The sequence below is a fragment of the Platalea leucorodia genome (assembly GCF_965183815.1).
Source record: "Platalea leucorodia genome assembly, chromosome: 6".
Lineage (NCBI taxonomy): Eukaryota > Metazoa > Chordata > Aves > Pelecaniformes > Threskiornithidae > Platalea > Platalea leucorodia.
Genome location: NC_138828.1, coordinates 19,914,072 through 19,934,692, shown reverse-complemented (window position 1 = coordinate 19,934,692; position 20,621 = coordinate 19,914,072). Strand labels below are relative to the sequence as shown.

At 40.9% G+C, this 20,621-nt stretch overlaps 1 protein-coding gene across 1 annotated transcript in view; it reads left to right on the top strand.

The window, feature by feature from the left end:
* Nucleotides 1-20,621, top strand: part of ARHGAP24 (Rho GTPase activating protein 24) — a gene marked incomplete at its 3' end in the record, with an annotated part of 222,085 nt that overhangs the window by 200,559 nt on the left and 905 nt on the right. The window contains exons 6-9 of the mRNA XM_082316436.1: nt 11,112-11,244; nt 13,465-13,538; nt 14,345-14,466; nt 18,056-19,124. Coding sequence (XP_082172562.1) covers nt 11,112-11,244; nt 13,465-13,538; nt 14,345-14,466; nt 18,056-19,124 — 1,398 coding nt within the window. The remainder of the gene's footprint in view (nt 1-11,111; nt 11,245-13,464; nt 13,539-14,344; nt 14,467-18,055; nt 19,125-20,621) is intronic.

Sequence of the window (20,621 nt, the reverse complement as noted above, 5' to 3'; positions counted from 1 at the left end):
CTTCCCTATTCCTATGAAGTGAGCAAATTTGTTATACGTGAAGGTATGTGTATCACAGATGCACAGAAGGCAGACATCTGTAATGCTGTTTTATCTCCAACAGTTTCCACAGTCCTGACCCTCACTTTAAGAAATGTCAAGAATTTATAATGCTCTGGAAAAGTGAATTGTCTTCCTATGAGGTTTATTAGTTTCTTATCGGAAGATGAGAGTTAGGATAATTGACCCGAAAATAGCTTTAAGGAGCCAGAGGACTGTGGGAAGTGATAGTGTTAGGTGATAAATGTTTGTAGCATACTCACTGTTCAAATACCGTGTAACTTATTTAAAAATGGTAAAGAAGCATCCATTGGGTATGTTTTCCTTACTTGGACATTAAGATAAATATTACTGGTCATGTCTCTGGCACAGCCTCTACCAGAGATACAAGTAGGCGAATGGCAGAAACAAAAGGTTATTTTTTCCGTGCCTGTAAGCCAAATAATTGTGGAGGAAATGCTTAAGAAAACAAGCCGCCCCCAAACTCCGGGAAGATGATGTACTGAACACCCCACTAAGAGGTACAGCTTGAAAGAGGTGCACAAGTTCTATCTATTCAAAACAAATGAGACCAGGGCTCAACCACATACTTTCTTTTTTTTTTTTTGCAAGGTTATCTAGCAACATCTGTAGCACACAGTAATGAGCCCCAGGAACAGGCATGCTAGCTGAGCTTTAGCAGATGAAATGGAGAAGAGATTTTACATGCTACTGCTGTGAAGAAGGCACATAATCTCTACTGTAGCAATTAGAAACATCAGCAGGAGTTGCCTATAAATTGCTGGTCCTGCAGTTCTGCTTCTGAAGCTGAGAATTTATAGAACATTGACCTTGTGTGTCTGCATGTCTCGTTGTGAAGGGTACTTTTTCAGTTTACTTTTTCACATTTGAGTTTGGAGAGGTGTGATTTAGGTGTAGCAATTGTCCAGAAGTCAGCCAGACATAAATTCTGTTCTGATCTCTGTCATTGTTTCCATTGGGCATCTACTTTTTTCCTCCAACCTTTTGTTCCATTTGTAAACTTTTGAGGTGAAGTTCATTTCACAGTGTTTATAGAGTGCCTATGTGTTTACCTTGTTTTGGGGTAACTTTTCTTTTCATTGTGCTGAACAGCAGCATGGTCTCCAGGTTTGATGCAACCTCTTTGACAAGTTGAGCTCTTGGAAAGTGGCCACAATATGAAAAGTTACTGTAGAGAAAAGAAAAAAAAATATATATGTTAGCAGTCCATGCTTACTGTCTCTCATGAACCTCCAGATCCACTGTGTTTAATCTGTAATTATAGGTTATTATTAGTCAAAAGTCCAGTAGTGCAAAATCTACCTAGGTTCTGTTTATTAATTTACATTTTGCCCATTCTCATACATCAATAATAATAAAGATTTTTGCAGTTAGAGCTGAGCTGATGGTTTTGTTGATGGGGAACAAAACACAATGGAACCCAGGTCACACTTCCATAGCGGTGCCAGGTCACTAGCTCTGTCTGGGAGAATGACTACGTGCTGTCATCAGTGTTGGAACTAATACAAAGAGCTGATGTTTGAGGAGTTTGCCGTTTTTCATGCTGACATTTTTTTCTGTATATAAGTACACATAAGTCAAACAAAGACTTTAGAACAAGTGAAGATGCTTTGAAATGTGTGTGTAGGCTTGTCTATATGTTTGTGTAAGAAATTATTATTAAATAATCCTTCTTCCTTTTATGCTTTCTTAGCTAATTCAGTAAAATACGTAACCTGTAGAATTAAAAGCAAAAACAAAGGTAAGATTGTACAGCGATGATTAGCACTCCTTTAAAATGTCATCTCTGTTTTAAGATGGTTGCACCATCTTAAATCATCATCATCATCAATGGTTACAGGCATTAGGAGATGGAGTTCAAAGGCACAGATCTGCTCTTTTGCCCAGAGTTCAGCTGCTGTCCACGGTTCTGTGGAGACCCTGCCCTTCTCCCCTCTTGTGTTCTTATCCACACCCCTTTGGCAAAGAAGACCACAGAACAAATGTGGCACATTTGAAAGACAAAGTAAAACAGCTTTGCTCAAAAGAAAATGCAGCCATGTTTTGAAACATAAAACACTTGACAAATTAGCAGCTAGATGTTCTGATACCAAGTCAGTTACAAAAACACAGAGTGAATCCAGGACAAGTCAGACAGTGGCAAATACTAGGGGACTTGGGGGTACGGATAGACGAAAAGCTGGACATGAGCCAGCAATGTACTCTCGCAGCCCAGAAGGCCAACCGTATCGTGGGCTGCACGAAAAGAAGCGTGGCCAGCAGGTCGAGGGAGGTGATGCTGCCCCTCTACTCCGCTCCGGTGAGACCCCAGCTGGAGTACTGCGTCCAGCTCTGGGGCCCTCAGTACAGGAAGGACATGGACCTGTTGGAGAGGGTCCAGAGGAGGGCCACAAAAATGATCAGAGGGATGGAGCACCTCTGTATGATGAAAGGCTGAGAGAGCTGGGGTTGTTCAGCCTGGAGAAGAGAAGGCTGCGGGGTGACCTTATTGCAGCCTTTCAGTACTTAAAGGGGGCTTATAAGAAAAATGGGGACAGACTTTTTAGCAGGGCCAGTAGCGATAAGACAAAGGGTAATGGTTTTAAACTAAAAGAGGGGAGATTCAGACTAGATATAAGGAAGAAAATTTTTACAATGAGGGTGGTGAAACACTGGAACAGATTGCCCAGAGAGGTGGTAGATGCCGCATCCTTGGAAACATTCAAGGCCAGGCTGGATGGGGCTCTGAGCAACCTGATCTAGTTGTAGATGTCCCTGCCAATTGCAGAGGGGTTGGACTAGATGACCTTTAAAGGTCCCTTCCATCCCAAAGCATTCTATGATTCTATGAAAAACCTTCATGTATTAATTTGATCTTAATCTTATAGTTGGATAAGATGTTGCTGAAGAATCATGAGCTATGTGTATGAGAATGGAACCAGTATTTGAAATTTCTCAAACTCATAGAATGAGAAAATCCAGTATCTGATCTGAAACATCCAACACCCCAGCCCCCCCTAGTATGAAAACTGGAACATCAGCATTTCTCGCAGTCTTGGAAAGGGGAGGTACAGCTGCTACAACTGAAAACTGCTGAGGCCTTTTATGTGAAGAAAAAAAAAAAACAACTTGAAAATTCTATGTCAGTTTAAAAACAAAAATCAATAAATACCTCACTCCCTCTGTATGTATCTGCACATATTGTGAAATCTGCTTTAAGGAACTAACAGTGCAATTAGGCACTCACGCTTGCTACTATTTGAAATATCCTTGGTATTTCCAGTACAGCTCCACCTCTGTGTAAAATTGTCCCCTCTGAGGAATCCATTTTGCTTGTCCTTGGGGTATTTGCTTCTCTCTGCTTGTGTGACTTATATCTTAAATTTAAAGTCCCTCAGCTCCTTTACAAATCATACATTTGTAATGATACAAAGTGGATTATGACTATTTGTTCCATAAAAATAGCATAGCGGATATGGCACTGCATAAGGAAAATAACATAAGGGTTTGTTCTACAGTTTTTACCTAGAAGGGGTACAAAATTGGATTTCTCTTTTTGTATTACCTCTTTGCATCTACTGTTCATCACAATTACTACCATATGACATGAGATTTCAAGATTGCTCAGGGAGAAAAGAATATTTGAAATGTCACTGAAACAAATATTAATACTTATGTGATTGATCGATGTATGTGGCTTAGATTTTCATAACTACCATTACTGACGTATATAGTCCAGTAGTTCAGAAGAGTTTAAAGTTACATAGCTTACCAGCCTGCGTTTATGTGTATGCACAAGAGAGAAGGAAAGCACATAAATGCATATTTAGCACAACAAAATTCCTATTACATTCTCTCACAGGTACAAATTCCTCTAAAGAAGAATGCAGCACATTATAGGACAAAATATTACTTATTGCTCTAGTCACCATTGCAATCAGCTGAGAAAAGGGTATGTAAGTGGGAGTATGTGATAGCTGGCAAAAGCTAACTATTATTTACTGGAGCCAAATAATCCAGAATGTAGAACTGGTATGTTCCTGTGCATTTGATCACTGGGATTGTTGATGGAAAATAAGACAATGACGAGAATGGCACTAATGTAATACCCTCAAGGTGAGAAGGACCACATGCACAATTCTTACTCTCCTCCAGAGACCAAGAATATTTTAAAATTTTGGTGAATGCAGGAAGTTGGCCCTGTCTCAGTGGGGCTGCAGTCTGCACTGGCACTGTACATACTGCAACTAGACATTGACTTGGAAATCACTCGTTATGAAAATTGTTCTTTTATTTTCCAAATACAAGCCTGTACATAAGAATTTCTTTGTTTAGAAGCAGATAGTTCCCCACATAGAAGGGGCTTTATTTCCTTCCTAGTGGGAAAGTGCAGTAATCCCTAAAGAAAACATTTTTATGTGAAATGAAGTCTTTACTAGAAAGGTGGTTCCTGCCAAACACAAATGGCCTTAGGCCTGTGAAAATTCCTGTTCGTTTCTGCCTGTTCCAGGCTTCCTTCCCTGATCCTCACAATCTGCTCATCAGTAATGCCTCTGGAGCCACTTCTGCATCCGTTCTAATTCTAGCTCTCTTTCTAACCAGCTAGCAGAAATAACCTCTGCGTATGGCACAACTTAAAGACCTAGTCTAGCAATTAAATACATGTTAGGAGACACATTTCTAGCGTGATGCAAGGGTCATTAAATCAGTTTAATTGGTGTCCTGCTGTAGGAGAGTGTGTTTTTAGTTATTGGCAGTGAATGAATATTTGTAGTTGCTTCATGTGAATTTCAGTTTCAGAACTGGAGTTGGTGTGTCAGCTGTGATTAAAAAAAAAAGTGTATTATTTCACGTGCCAATGACAAATGACTTCTTAGATGGCCATGGTCACCTTTAAGAAAGGATGACATTTTGTTACTATGTGGAAGATCTGAGAGTGTGTTTTTTAAAGCATCCTTACTTAGGGTTGAAAGATTTGTGGCTTTCTCTTCCAGTAAACAAGAACAGGTAGTTTATTTGTGGTGTTTTACCATGTTTTATATATACTTTCAATCCCTGCAAAAAACTTGCAGAAACTTAACAGCCTTTCTGAACAACTTATCAAATGATAAAATAATATAGCAGCATATTCACTGGCCCTGGTTGATTTTTTTCCTGATGGGAACCCATCTGTTTCTTAGTCTTCTGCCCACCTTACCTGAAAGCACTTGTGTCTCTCTTTAAGGATCTATATTTTTCTAAGTAATTTTTAACATCCTTCCATAGAGTTTGTCTTTTCATTTGTCTGTCCTCAACTGCTGTCTTCATTGCTGCTTTTAAAGCATCACTCTCTAACCTGAATAAATTGGCTGCTGTTATAAATACTGAAGTGGATGTCTAACTTGGAAATAGAGTCTGTCAATCTTCAGTGTTCCTTGTGGTGCTTACTCCCCTGAGTGGGTCCCTGGAAGGTAGCGTGAGTCGTAAAAATCATGAGCACAAGGACAAAGGAGCAGAATGTGTGTTTGGTTTTTTCTCTGTCTAAACAGAAAAATAAGAATTGAGATCAGTGTTGACTTAAAGTAGAGCCAGGCTCTTGCAGCAGCAAGGAGAGGAGAACAGACAGTGCAGGGATTAAAATGGTGAATGCTTTCATGTATGTTTCACAAGTGTTAGGCAAAATTTCAGCTCGTACTTAGATTAGACACGGTACTGCCTGTACTAGATATGCGTTATATAGGAAAATGATATAGAGAATAATGCTTTGAGAATACCTACACAAGGGAACAAAAATCACATAGGGCATTCAACCAGTTATATGTTAGGCATTTGACCTGACCTTTGCATTTGTAGACCAAAGCCTGACTCCCAAAATCAGTCGAACCACTCCTGATTCACTGTAACGTTACTGGACACAGGCTTTGCCCTCCTAGTCTCTGGATACTGGCTTCTCCGCAGCAGCAATGCTCTGATTCTCTCTGTGCATAGTTATGCACATTTGTAACATTCTCTTGATGTTGCTTACTCAGTGTTTCATCACTGGTTTATCATGGGTGCTAGCATCTCACTTACACTGTCTGCAGACTGGCAGCAAAGGGACACACTGGGCAGCCAGTTAGGAACTCATCCTCCCATGTCAGGCAAACATCTATGCTGGTCTGAGAGCTGCTCCACAGACCTGAATGCAGCTAAGCAGGGACACAGTCAGCAGATGTTGTGGTGGGTACAGGATATGTTGGTAAGGAAGACTCTCCGTTTCCAGGACTGTGATCGGTGACACATCTGAAATGATGGAGCTGTAATTCTAGTACCAGGAGGTACTGATACACAAACTGTTTGAACTGTACTGTTCTCCTTTGTTTTATTACCAGAACTCCTAAATTGAATTATAGCCTCACAGCTTGTTGTTCCCTACTGTTTGTTCTTTATGCAAACTGTTTATGTGTCATCATGATCTAGAGCTATTTTTGGCACAGCGTTAGTCTTTTTGTAATGTGGCCTTGCCCTGTTAATATTTCCTCTGAGAGTTTATGAGGCTTTGTGCTCTGTAGCGCTGACTCCAGCTCTCTGAACACACTGTCTGCCTGTCCAAGTGTGAGGGTTCTGCGTGGATTTCTGGTGACCTGCTGGGCTTCAGTAATTTTTGTTTGTGGTGGAAAGGGTGAAAAACTCCAGGCGGTGTATCGGTCTGACAGCCACTTCCACAGTGTCTGTGGTATCACAATGGAAAGTGCTGTCAAAACAGCAATGCCATGAGGGATATTAATGACAAAGTTCAGATGAATGGGGCTTTGACTATGCGTAGTCCGATGACTAAGGAGAGGCTGTGGTGCATTTGCATTTGTAATGCCTTTGCATGGACAGTGGTGGAGTGGGGGATGCTCCTTTGGAAACATATCAACAGTAAAGCACTATTAATGCTTTAGTGAGGTAAGTAATCTCAGTCTTTCCAGCATGACACACCAAAATAGACTGTTTCTCAGCTTGCTGATGCTTTTTGTGTTGCATTCAGTTTTCTGCTTCGTGCTTTGTCATTCCCATTTCAAGCTTGTAATTATTCATTGTGCACTTGGAGAAAGTTTGCCTCAATTAATGAGGGCTGTTCCAATTTAGATAACAAGAGGATTTTCTGCTGGAATTGACATACTCAATTTTAATACTTGTTAAGGAATACTTTTAATCATGTTAATTATCAATGTGTAATCATGGACCACTTTGATATTACGCTGTCAGCAAAAGAAATATCAAGATAGGTATAATCATTAAGTTTCTGTAGCTGTAATGGTCCTAGAATATAGGCAAGGCCAGGTTTGAAGGGAGACATACTGCCTTGTCTTAAACTGATCAGTCGTAGCTGGAAAAAGTCCAGGAGGAAAACGTCCTCTACAGGCCTTGGAAAGATCCATGCCTTACAAACTACACAAATGCCCTCAAGGCAGATATATAAATGCTGTTGGTTTACTTAGACTGTGGATAGAACACTGCAGACCAGAAAGGGAGATAAATGCTCCTGATCCTCAAGAGAGCTTGCAGTTCAACACTCCTTTGAAACTCACAGCTGTCCTCTGTGGCTGAAATGAGCTTAATGGTATTTGTGGATTGAAACACCAAAAATATAGCTGGGTTAAAACTGGAGTCTACCGTTTTTAAGTTTTCCTCTGTATTTTAAAACAAAAGGTGAAAAAAATAATACTAGACTACAAGGTCTAAACAGGTCTCAGATGGTATGAAACACTCTTTTAGTTACATTATTATAAAAATATTGACATATTTTAATACCGATATTTACATTGAAAGAAGAAAGTTTCTAGCTTTTGTCTACCTGTTGCTAAATAGAATTAAAAAATCTAATTCTTAAAGAGCTTTGAAGGCAGTATGTGAGTGCATGTATCTATGTTTGTTTATGCTGCGAAAATCTGTATGGTAATTTCTGTATAGATAGATTAAGTCCTAAGCAGTGTTCCAGTACAGTTAAGGGGAAAAAAGGTAACAAAACAAATTTTCCAAAATCTTATTTTGCAATCCTACCATCTTGTGGCAGTCTGCAGTATTGCCTTAGCATTCGGTCAGCAGAAGCAAATTTAAAAAAAAAAAAAAAAGATTGCAAATGTGTCCCCGTCTACTGATTTGCACCTGGGTTTCTAACCCCAGCTCAGAAAGCACCTTTCTGTAGACTCGTATATGACATGTACTTCAGGAGGCTAGTTTGAGAACACAAGACTTCTTATTGTTTCCTTGCTCCTCAGCATCCTGCCTTCCCGTTTCTCTCTCAGCTTTTCCTTGGTAGAGCCACAGTTTTTAGCGCTCAACTAATCCTTCGCAGTGATAGTCTACCAGTACTTCACACTGAAAGGAGAAAGTTTATAAATTGCATCAGTTTTCAGGGCTTTTGTCCCCTTTTTCAGCTTTTTTATCCTCCATCTGCTGTGCCCTCAAGGAGCAAGTATCCCACTTCACACCAAGGGACTGGTGTAAAATTATTCTTATGTACTACACGAAGCATGATCCTGGCAGTACAAAGAAGGGAAGATGATGTTGCTTAATGCCCTCACTGGGAGACCTGTGTGCCAACTTTTAATTGTTCTTCAGTAATTTCTCTCACTCAGCCTGTTTGAATCTTATATTTTGGAAAGGCCTCTCTGGTTTTATGCAAATGGTCTCTGGAAAGATGTGGTTCAGTTCTTCAGCAAGGCCCGGGGAGTTTCCTTGTTCAAATAATAAAAACAGTAATAATAAAATCTTCAGAAAGACCATCAGTGCTGAGTAATCAGAGTTAAGTTCTCTGCAGATTGATGGCCTTTGCTGCCTTTCATGCTGCAATGTAGGGCACTATCCTAAGGCTGCCAGTTCACATCTGCTCTCTGTGGCTGCTGCTCTCCTTCAGAGTCTGAGCAGCAAAAGTCTTTCCCTCTGTATTTGCTTTTTTGCTTCCTGATGCATCGACAGCTTAGGAAGCTGAAGATCTCCCTGTAAAATTTGCTTCAGCTTCTTGCTGAATAGTGGCAACTGCCTGGGCAAGCATGCCACAGTTGTGCTCTAAAAACTAGCACCAATGGCAGCAAGACATGTAAGCAACTACCTGAGAGATTATTGGGGTCTGGGTTTTAAGCCTCTGGGTTGTGCAGTCTGTAAAGAGTTTTGTTAGCCAGGATGTCAAGAAGAGCTTCAGTTCACTTAGTTTGCAGCTGGATTGGGGATAGGTAGAAGGCAAAGGTTAGAGGCCAAATCTGAGCTAGCATTTGAAATCTCCTAAAACAGTACAACTATATCTAGTTTCATGTATAGTATTGTTCCTTATATATGTTATATATGCATCCAAGGAGCGGGGTGGGGTAAACACAGGATTCCCGTTTTGGATCTAAGCCAGTCCACAAGGAGAGGGTTGCAATCAAAGGATTAGAATGTAAACCTTCCTTAAAAATGCAGATTTGCATTAGTGCTTTGTTTATATTGTTTCTCTAGAAAACGCTTTTTGGAATTTTGGCTGGGAATTATTCATGATTGAAATAGAAATGTTTTCTGGGAATTTATGTTGAGGAGGGTTGTGGTGGTTAACATTTAAATATATACAGTGCTTTATCATTTCTTTTCTTCTGTTTTGACTTAGATTGCTCATACCATACCACGTTAATCTAAGGTTGCTCCCATCATTCTTGTTAAGATTTAACTTAGTAAAAGCCATTATTGTTTTAACAAATCATTCCAAAATAATGATTAACATACCTCTAGCAAAGCCTAAGTGCGTCAAATGCCAATGGTTCCTTTGAGAGACTGTGAGTTTAAAAAATGTTCCAAGTGTGAAGCCTTCAAAGAAAAAGAAAATACACAATAATGCACATTTTAGAAATGTCTGTACATTTTCTTCTTCTTATGAATGAAATTAGCATAATTTAGTATCTGGTTTTTTGATTTTTCAGAAGTCAGAGGGAAATATATCAGCTTGCAGTACAACTCTTTATCTGAACCAGGGAAAGCATGTAGTAAGGATTTTAATAAATGCCTGAGTAGCTAAACCCAGAGGTGCAGTCAGAAGTAACGCAAGAGAGATTTCTTCATGCTAACTTGTAGTTTTTATCTATTTCTATTTATTTATTTTCAGAGAACTCCTAAGTTACCACAATGTAACTTTACACACCACAGAAACATTTAAGCAAGTTTTATTGCATACTTTGAACTTGTGATTTTGATCTTTCTCCCTATCCTTCTTACTTTTAGTACACCTAATAAACAGCCTAGGCTCCTACTAGCTGTGTCCAAAGACACCTTGAGTTTCTGCAAATATAATTATGAGAAAGCATGTGTCTTATCAGCTCTTCGACTGTCAGCCCTATAATGTTACCTGTTGTGCTAGCACTCAGACATTTTCTAAATTTGGTGACTTGCAATGCCTTAGCTTACTCAGTACAGGATAAAGCTAAAACTCATTTCCCATGGATTTACGGTTCTGTGTGTAAAGTATATCCAGGTTTTCGGTGTAATGGTACAGCTAAAAGGCACAGTAGTCATTTTGTGGGAGCATAGGAAAAAGATGCATGCCATGGAAAGAACTGTAATTCAGATGGGGAAGTTTCAACTACACACCTGTGGTATATATGGTCTCCTTTAAAATTTGCTTACTTAATAGTGAAACCAGAGGAGATGGTGATACAGTGGAACTGAGACATGCTGGGCATGTCTTGGGAGCTGGGGCTGTCTCTGGTAGGAGAATAATCCCCACCGTGTAAATATAATGCCTGGTTTCTGGCTCAGGTGAAAATGAAAAGCATCAGTTAAGATGGATTTTGCATGTGAGAGGCCTGTCAGTGAGAGCCAGGATCTTCTCAATACCTCTGCCTGCAAATAGGACCTTATGTGTAATTATTTATAGTAATAAATCAGCAGAGTTGACAGACTCCTGCTTGCAGGTATCCTAAGTTCTTTATAGGACAACCCTCAAAAAAAACCCCAGATTACAGGTATGATCTATAAATGTATATACTGCTGATGAGTAAAATCTGGGGTGGCAATGGAAATGTTAAGTGACAGCTTTTAGCCTGTCAGTCTCACAGTATTATCCTGATTCACAGTAACAACTTCTTATTCCAACCCAACAGCAATACAGATGTGCACACGGTGGCATCACTGCTTAAGCTGTACTTAAGGGAACTCCCAGAGCCAGTCATACCATACGCAAAATACGAAGATTTTCTTTCCTGTGCCAAAATGCTCAGCAAGGAGGAAGAAACGGTGAGTTGCCAACTTGAGTAAGGCGAAATGAAAGGCTGGCATGTTATAACCTGTTCCAATTTTGAAGAGGAGGGAAGCTGGTGATTAACTATCCTAATTTAAGATGTGCATCTATTAATTGAGGCTGTTTTTATATGAAAATTGTTGCCACCTAGGTCATTTGGAAGTCTAAATAAAGGCACATACCATAACCTTAGCTGTATTTATTGCGTGCCACTGAATCCAGTTCAAGTAAACATCGTTGTGGTCAGTAGCTTCCATTTTGCATGAAAAGAGACTTGTATTTTCATGGATTATCATTCTGAACTGTAAAAGGAAGGGTCCTAGTAGTTGCTGTCCAACTCTTGCCATTAAACCAGGGGTCATTTTCTTCTAAGTGTCAGGATGCCAACTTTTACTGACTTTTGATTGAAGGCCAATGAACTCTATTCATTGCTGATCATTGAATCAGAAGGCCTCAAGAAGATGGAAGCGGGCCACCTTCCAGACTCTTTTAAAACAGCATAACACAGATGAGCAAAATAAGGGTCCTGACTCATCATACGTACCCTGCAGTGGCATAGGCCCGCTATATATTAGCCTGAAGACATAAGAAACTAAGTGCTTTTTTTACATCGTTCTGCGTGCTTATGTGTAATGAGGTCAACCCTGACATTTTCTTTTCAAAGTAAATACAAATAGGCTCGTTCTGTTGATTTCAGTCTACTCCCCTAACTTTCTAAGGTCGTTATTTCTGTTTAATTCCTTCTTGACATTTCAAATCCTGCTAGAACTGGAACCCCTCCTACCTAATTAATTAAGATGAGTAGAAGCCCCTCCTTTCTAACTGAGAGACCATCTCCTTTCTGAGCCTTCAGTTGATGACCACCAACAGCAGAGGTGGTAGTTGTTCCCATCTGATGGAATGGGGGGGTGGGGGGGAAGATCTGTGGCAAACTGTCTTCTATGGTCATAATCTCTTACACCCACTGAAATCAGACTGGTTTCTTCACTGTCCTTTACAGCTTGCTACAAGGTCAAATTTTTGTCAGCTGCTTGCAAAAGGTGGGAGTGGGCTGTTCGGCTGGTTTAATTTGAGCTGCTCTTTGCACAAGTTATGGCAGGGGATCCTCAGAACTAAAGTTGCAGCAATTTGCTTGTGCGGGTTGCGCATGTCTCTAACCATTGATAGCTCCAGTGTAAAGCCACCTGACAGCTCCGCAGTTAGTCATCATGCAGTTTATACTTGCAGTGATGTTAATTTTCAGATTAAATTTTTAATCTTTTTATATTGGCTTAGTCCAGAGTGTATTTATGTAGTTCCTCTGCAACTATGCCCTGAAGCACTTTATTAAATTCATTTTGAAAGCAAGATTCAAATTAGTGGCCTGTTGGTGCTGGCAGTTTGTGAAAAATCAATACTGTAGGTGATGAGCCACTTCAGTCCTCTTTATGGTGGTTTAGCAGTCCAGCTAGAAGGCTGGCTAACTAGATTTTCAGTTGGTCTTTCTCCATGCAGAAGTTAAAAGTGCAGTCACCGTTAAGGGAGAGAGCTGTGCATCTTGTTACCTTTCTTAGCCCACAACCAGCAAACTTGTGCACTATCATGGTCCACCCATCTTGATTTGCATTTGTTTTCATAACGTATTGTAATCAGACCCCACTGATGCTGGCAAAGTACCAAAACCCCACACTGAAAAAGAGTCTAAAGGCACTCGTTGGTAAAGAGTGTGGCCAGGGTCTGTTTCCACAGGGCACAGAAATTAGTGTCTGATATCTGCTTGTCCCATTCCCAGGGTGGGCACAAACTGAAATAAGTCTTTATTGGTAAGAATCTAGTATGGACCAGAAATGGGTAAAATACCCAAATAGTTTCTCATATGAAAATGCGAACTAGTTCAAACCAGAACTGTCCCTGGAAGCCTCAGCCTGAGGAACAGAGCTGCTGGTCAAAAAAAAGAGTGAAAGAGAAGGGAAAGACAGGATGAAACTGAGTTATTTATTTACTTCTTTATTTTTATCCGGAGCTAATCCTTGTTAGCCAAGTATAGCTTTCCCCATCCAAAATGGGTTCTACAAGCTGTTCCTGATGGCAACCTGTATATAGCTTTTAATGCTGCAATTTCAGTGATGTGTTTATTGTCTTGTAATTGGAATTGCTGACATTTTTTTGAATCTCTGGTAAAATACTAAGAAACTGTGCCTCCCCACTCTTTTTTTTTTTCCTTAAACCACTTAAAGGGCCTGAAAGAACTGGTGAAGCAAGTAAAGAGCCTGCCAGCTGTCAATTATAATCTGCTGAAATATATCTGTAGGTAAGTAAATTCTCTTGCAAGAATATCACAATGGTATTTATAACTGTGAGCTGACAGAGAAACCTGTCTGTGTATGTGCCCTGAAGGAAAAGCATTATTCACAGTCAGAGGACTGGTGAACTTAAGTGAATGCACCAAAAATACAGGTTTACTGCGTGACTAATTACTAATTTGCTCTATCAAGGTGCACAGTTATGACTTTCCTTTCATAAGCAGGCTGCACTCAGCAAGAAACGCAAGAAGATAGAAGTGAATATATGCTGTCCTCTTTGTAGGACCCTGGTTTTCCCATTTCTAACTGCAGTTATTGGCCTTGGCTGTGCACTCCTGAAGCATGGTATCCTTGAAAACTGTGTATGTCTTGTAGCATATAGAATAGTTTCGTGGATACAGCTAAGATCTTAAAAACCATGTCTTATACAGTTTCAATTTGTCAACTGATAGAAAGTTCCCAGTATAAAAAAAAAAAAAATTAAAAGAATATAAACTTTTTTTTAATTGACAGTTTGCATTTTGAGGATATTTTTTGAGCCAAGTAGTTGATTAATTATGCTGGAGAAAGTTACCATCTTCAATGGAGTTATCTTGTAGTCAGTCCAGATTGAGATTTAAATTTTGTTATCAATGTATCATTTTGAAGAAAATCTGAAGAAGCTGAGGAGAATATCCTTGAGCTTTCAAGATGCTCCATGAGGATTTGGAATGGAATACTTGAACTATGTTAAGAAACCGTCACTGCTTTGACTTTTTTTTTTTCCTAAATTTCCTTTTTTCATGTTCCTTAAAGGCCTCTTTCTTCCCCACAGATTCCTTGATGAAGTCCAGTCTTATTCGGGTGTAAACAAAATGAGTGTGCAAAATCTGGCTACTGTTTTTGGCCCCAACATCCTTCGCCCCAAAGTAGAAGATCCTCTGACTATCATGGAGGGTGAGCTTACTATACATAACTTGTAATAGAAAGAAGGAATGTCTTTAGGTTTATTAACAGTACATACCAGTCCATGTAGTATGTGCAGTAAGTTCCATGTATCTATTTTATAGACACACAATTCTTCAACCTGAATGAACTTCTGGGTTAAATCTTGCAGGTTACTATAAAAGTGACTGAGATTGCAAAGGGACAGCATTGCAAACAGACTTTGCATGAGATTGTGCTGCCCTGGCAACTTCACTAAAAATGTACTTTTTCTCTCGAAACTTGCTGCAAATATGGCATGTTCTTATTCAGCACGTGTGGTTGGAGTGCAGTTAATATTTTACCTGCTGTTCTTAAGGATGAGAAAAAGTTAGTACAGATTCATATTGCAGTGACCCATGTAGAATCCCCCACAAGGCAGTGGTATATTACATGCCTTCTTGCACAACAGTGATCAAATTGTCAGCTGCATTCTGTTATTTACAGCAATGTCCAGCTGTAGCTTTTTGCTGTGATTAAGACAAAAATATGGCCATGACGATGTCCTCTTATAATTTCCTCCTAGGCTTAATCTTTGTGACTTTAATTCTCCATAAAGTACCTGACGCTTTTTCTCCCTCCAATCACTTTTTTCTTAATATGTAGGATTTACTTAACTTTCTCAGAAATTAGGGCTGTACACAGATCCTGCACTGAAAATTTTACCAAAAGTCGAAAATGCAGTGTTCATAGTTTATTTGAAAGCATGTGGATTTATTATTTTTCTGTGAGTTTGATGCTTTTTCTCTTCCCCAGATACAACAATTCCCCATATACTTTGTTCATTTACTTGCTTTTCTGAAGTCTTATGGTTCCTCCTTCTTCCTTTTAATTCTTAACACACTGACTATGTTGTTGTGAACAGAAACATGGTGTTTCCAAATAATGTATGAAAGCAGTGAATACCCAGGGTTAGCTGTCTGAATAGTAGCTCAGACAAGCCAGAAAACCTTGTAACATGGAAAGGGTTTTTAATCGTCATCTTCACTTCAATGTCTGGATTCTCATTGTCACAGAGAATGGTTTGATCATGCATTTGACTCAAAAGGGTTTGCAAGAGCAGGTGTCCAATTTACGTGCATGTTTATTATGACTGTGCATGAGTATCATCAAGCCTGTGCGGCTTCAAATACCCTTAAATCTGCATTTGTGGCTTCCCCCTGGTTTCTGTACATGTCTCAAATGCACTGTGACTATCTGATATGCGGGTGCAGAGATAAGCTTCGCCGTGTCGTTGTAATCCTAGTTTACACATCTTACATCATCTTCCCATGGTATTTTGAGAGAGAAACACAAGAGTCTTCCCTGCTTTGTTTCCTTCCTCCTCAACTGTCTTGTCATGTCTCTCGCAGGAGTTAACGGGTTTTTTGTGTGTGTGTGCATGCGCGCATGCTGCTTATCAGTTCGCTTTCAACCTGTCTGTTTGTACCTACAGAACTGCCAGACCGACTGGAATAGTAGCTTCTCTTACCCTGAAACTTCTGTAGAGCTTAGCAGGCTGGTAGATAACTGCTGTGAATGCTTCTCTTGGTCAGGCAGAAAACTGTCCCTGTTTTCCCATGCTTTTGCATTAAATAGTACAAAAAGTACTTTGAATTGTTCAATAGATTGCAACTGGAGAGAGATGTCACAGAGGTGATTTATACCACTGAAGTCAATGAGAACGCTGTCTCACAGGATGACATTTACTGATGGGATACAATATATCTTCAGCTCACCTGGGGCAGAGGAGATGAATGGAGATTTGGGATGGGGAGAGAAGAGTTAGCTATTCCTAAATAAAATACTATCTTCTAGGTTTATGTTTTTCTAGACCTGGCTGCTGCCTAAAGTTTGTGGGTTGGGTTTTTTTTTGAAAGTTTGAGCAAGAAAGTTTTCGTTGGTTTGTTTTGTTTTTTTAAACCAGGTGGAAAGGGAAAATAATATGTTTTTCCACTTCTTGAAAGCAACTCTCCAGCCTGCTTATCAACAGCCCTAGCACTAAAATGATGGTGGCTGCTGTAGGAAATGGCATGGATACTACACTCATTGAAGGGAAATACATACATTTTTTAACTAATGAGAAACAGGTTTGATTAAACAGATTTATGACTTCTCTTTAAGCATAACTTTAAGATGTGACATGAGACAATGCTGATTTGCAAATGGGCTATGCATAGCTAAATGTATAGGAACTTTTAACAAAGACTGTACTCATGGTCACCCTTCTTCATTGCTCTTTGCTTTTTGGAAGATAGAGAGTGCTTTTCTTGCACAATCATTCAAAGTCAAACATGCAGCTATGTGTAACCATACCTGTAAAATGGGGATAAGGAGTTGTTTTTCTTTGGTTCAACAGAGATTTTCCAGAATTCCAATCATGGGGCAATTTTTTCCTGTCAAACGCAGTGGGAGAAGTTGCTTGAATACAGTGCAGTGTTTGTAGTAAAATTCTGTGCGTAACAGCTAATGTTCTCAGGAGGAATACAGCTAAATGTGCCACGGGAGTAACTAAGTGAATTTTCCTGCTGCACAGTTCTAATGTATGATTTTGCCTTAGCAAACAAGCAAACAAGAACACTAAAAAAAATGTTGTCAAGTATCCACATTGAATTGGCTCTTAGTAGTTGTATTTTAAAAGGGTGGGGTATAAAGATCCAGAATATTAAGAAGGAGTTGATGTAAAACAATATTGCACAGTGTGAAACCGTTGATTAGAAGAGCACAGCATGCCTCTGAAAGCTCAATAGGAGCTTAAAAATGGGGTGGTTATTATAACTCCCTTGACCTTGCTCCTGAAATACTCTTAATAATCCTTAATGAGGGTCTGCTTAACGAAATAGAGTTGCACATCTTTATTTCCCCAAGTCCAGTTAAAAATGCTAGTGTGTAAATTACAGTGCAGTCAAGTGGTGTGCACACCAAGGGGTTGTTCTCTAAGAGGAAGGGTAGCCATTTATTACACCAAGTAGCAAGCTGTGGTCCTGCATTAGTTCTGAACTGTGCTATAACGTGGCATAGGTTCCTGGTTGCATATAGTCTCACCACAGAGTGGTTAAAGGCATTTGCATTAAATTAATTCTGTCATATTACTGCCCTGTTTTGCTCCAAAAGACTAAAACATCTGTCTAAAATCTAAATCCCTTGCCTGCCCATTTTCTGTTAATCTACTAAACACAAGTACTGTGCCAGAATAAGACTTTCATTTTAAAAATGATCGCCACGTTGAGTTGAAACACATCACTTACTTACAATGATGTTATCCTTTGCTACTCGTTATCTCCTTCTGTGGTCTTCCTGGGATGCAGCTACTGTCACAGTAATAGCTTCTTCACAGAAGTTCCTCTTCTTAGGGGGTCTGTGAGGCCTGCTGGCTTGGTTTGATGGAAGGAAGAGGTGGTGCTGATCTGGCCCGGTAGCCAGAGGCACTTCAGGTGTGTTAAACATTCAGGGTGTTACACAGATGGATGCATTGTATAAGCCAAATGTTTACTAAGTATTTGTGGAATCTGATGGATAAAGTATATTTATGCCCTAAACAAAACAGGCCATTAATGACCATGTGTTTGGTGTCTCCTTTCAGGTACAGTAGTAGTTCAGCAGCTAATGTCAGTGATGATTAGCAAACATGAAGAGCTGTTTCCCAAGGATGCAGACCCTCAGATGGGACCTGAGGTGTACAACAACAACAATGAAATGCCAAAGAAAGCGATTGTGGGGCAGCTACAGAACAAAGAGAACAACAACACCAAGGAAACAGCAGTGAGGCGCTGCTCTTGGGACAAACCTGAGTCTCCCCAAAGGGGAAGCATGGACAATGAGTCTCCAACTGCTCTGCCGGGCAGCAAGACAAATAGCCCCAGGAACAGCATCCAGAAACTAGATGTCACCAGAAGCCCACCACTCATGGTGAAAAAAAATCCTGCTTTTAATAAAGGCAGTGGCATAGTCACCAATGGGTCCTTCAGCAGTTCCGTGGAGGGTCCTGAGAAGAGCCAGACCTTACCAAACTGTACCCTGCAAACCAGGAGAACATCGTCCCTGAAAGGACCGGTGACCAAGATGGGCACACACAGCGTGCAGAATGGAGGTGTGCGGATGGGTGTTTCTAGCACAGACGGACAGAGCAACACCCTCAGCAGCCGGACCCCAGGCTGGGTGCCCAATGGCTACGTCACACTGAGGGACAACAAGCAGAAGGAATCGGTGAGTGAGTCAGGCCAGCACAACAGGCTTTCCACCTATGACAATGTCCATCAGCAGTTCTCTATGGTGAACTCTGATGACAAACAGAGTGTGGACAGTGCCACCTGGTCAACATCCTCTTGTGAAATATCCCTCCCTGAGAACTCCAACTCCTGCCGTTCATCCACCACCACCTGCCCTGAGCAGGACTTTTATGCAGGTAACTTTGAAGACTCAGTGCTGGATGGACCACCACATGAAGACATCTCTAACCCAGGTGACTATGAGAACAAAAGTGACAGAAGAAGTGTGGGGGGCCACAGCAGCCGAGCCACCAGCAGCAGCGATAACAGTGAAACGTTTGTGGCCAACAGTACTAACAATCACAGTGCTTTGCACAGCCTGGTGTCCAGCTTGAAGCAAGAGATGGCCAAGCAAAAACTAGAGTATGAGACGAGGATAAAAAGGTAAGACAGTTTGGCTCTACCATCCGACTGCCTTTTGCAGAGTAAATCCAAGTTTTCCCTCTTGTGACTTGCTAGCAATCTGCACTAGCTGCAGTCACTGGGTGCTCGCCACCAAGTTTCCATCTTTCAGTGTTGACATACTCTGACTTTTGTGATATGATCCAAAGGGGTTTGTTTCAGAGCAATTGCTTGCCGTGGTTGTGACTCGCTATCCTATTGGCATCAAAAATAAAGCCAGAACCTCGTGAGTTTCTGTAGAACCTAATTAACAAAATCAGTAGGCTCTCACAATGTTTTCATTAGTTGATGCCTGTTCTCCAGGGACTGAGAAGGGAAACTGGGTGTCAGCTTCCAGTGAAAGCAGTGCTGTGGCTTATTCCACCTGTAGTTTTTGGGACTGGGAGACTGCTGCAACTCCTTTCCAGAGTCCTCGTTTCTCTTGAGACAGTGCTGCATCTGGGAGTTACCTCTGCTCATAGTCCTATCTCTGCACTGCTGTTTTGCCTGAGCCTTTTCTTCACAGCTCTGACCTGTTAAAGAAGGCAAGGGTGAGCCCTGTCTTTGCAGATAGTGCAGACTGTTCTCACATACAACAAGGTTGCTAGGGTGGATGGCCATAATCATCGGTGAATAACCTCAAAATCTGGACATAGAATCATAGAATGTCCTGAGTTGGAAGGGACCTACAAGGATCATCGAGGCCAACTCCTGTCCCTGCATAGGACAACCCCAAAAATCACACCATATGGCTGAGTGCATTGTCCAAATGCTTCTTGAATGTTTTCAGGCTTGGCGCCATGAGTACCTCCCTGGGGAGCCTGTTCCAGTGCTCCACCACCCTCTGGGTGAAGAAACTTTTCCTAATGTCCAACCTAAACCTCCCCCGGCACATCTTCCTGCCGTTCCCTCGGGTCCTATCATTGGTCATCAGGGAGAAGAGATCAGCACCTGCCCCTCCTCCTTCCCTTGTGAGGAAGCTGTATACTGCAATAAGGTCTCCCCTCAGTCTCCTCCAGGCTGAACAGACCAAGTGACTTCATCTGCTCCTCGTACGGCTTCCCCTCTAAACCCTTCACCATCTTCATGGCTCTCCTCTGGACACTCTCTAGTAGCTTCGTATCCTTTTTGTACTGTGGGGCCCAAAACTGCACACAGCACTCAAGATGAGGTCACACCAGCGCAGAGTAAAGCGGGACAATCACCTCCCTCGCCCGGCTAGCAATACAGTGCTTGAGGCACCCCAGGACACGGTTGGCCCTCTTGGCTGCCAGGGCACAATGTTGGCTCATGTTCAACTAGCCCATGGATCATGTTCAATAACATTAACTAGTGCACACAACAGTGCAGAGATGAATGCGCTTGCTTTGTAATAAAGGTTCTTCAGTAAAGCTGTTCAGGACTTGTTTTCTGTTCTCACCTCTGTTGCACAGCGGCCCTTTGCATGGTACCTCTGGCACTGCAAGTCATAGCTGGATCACAACATGTGAGAGCTACTGG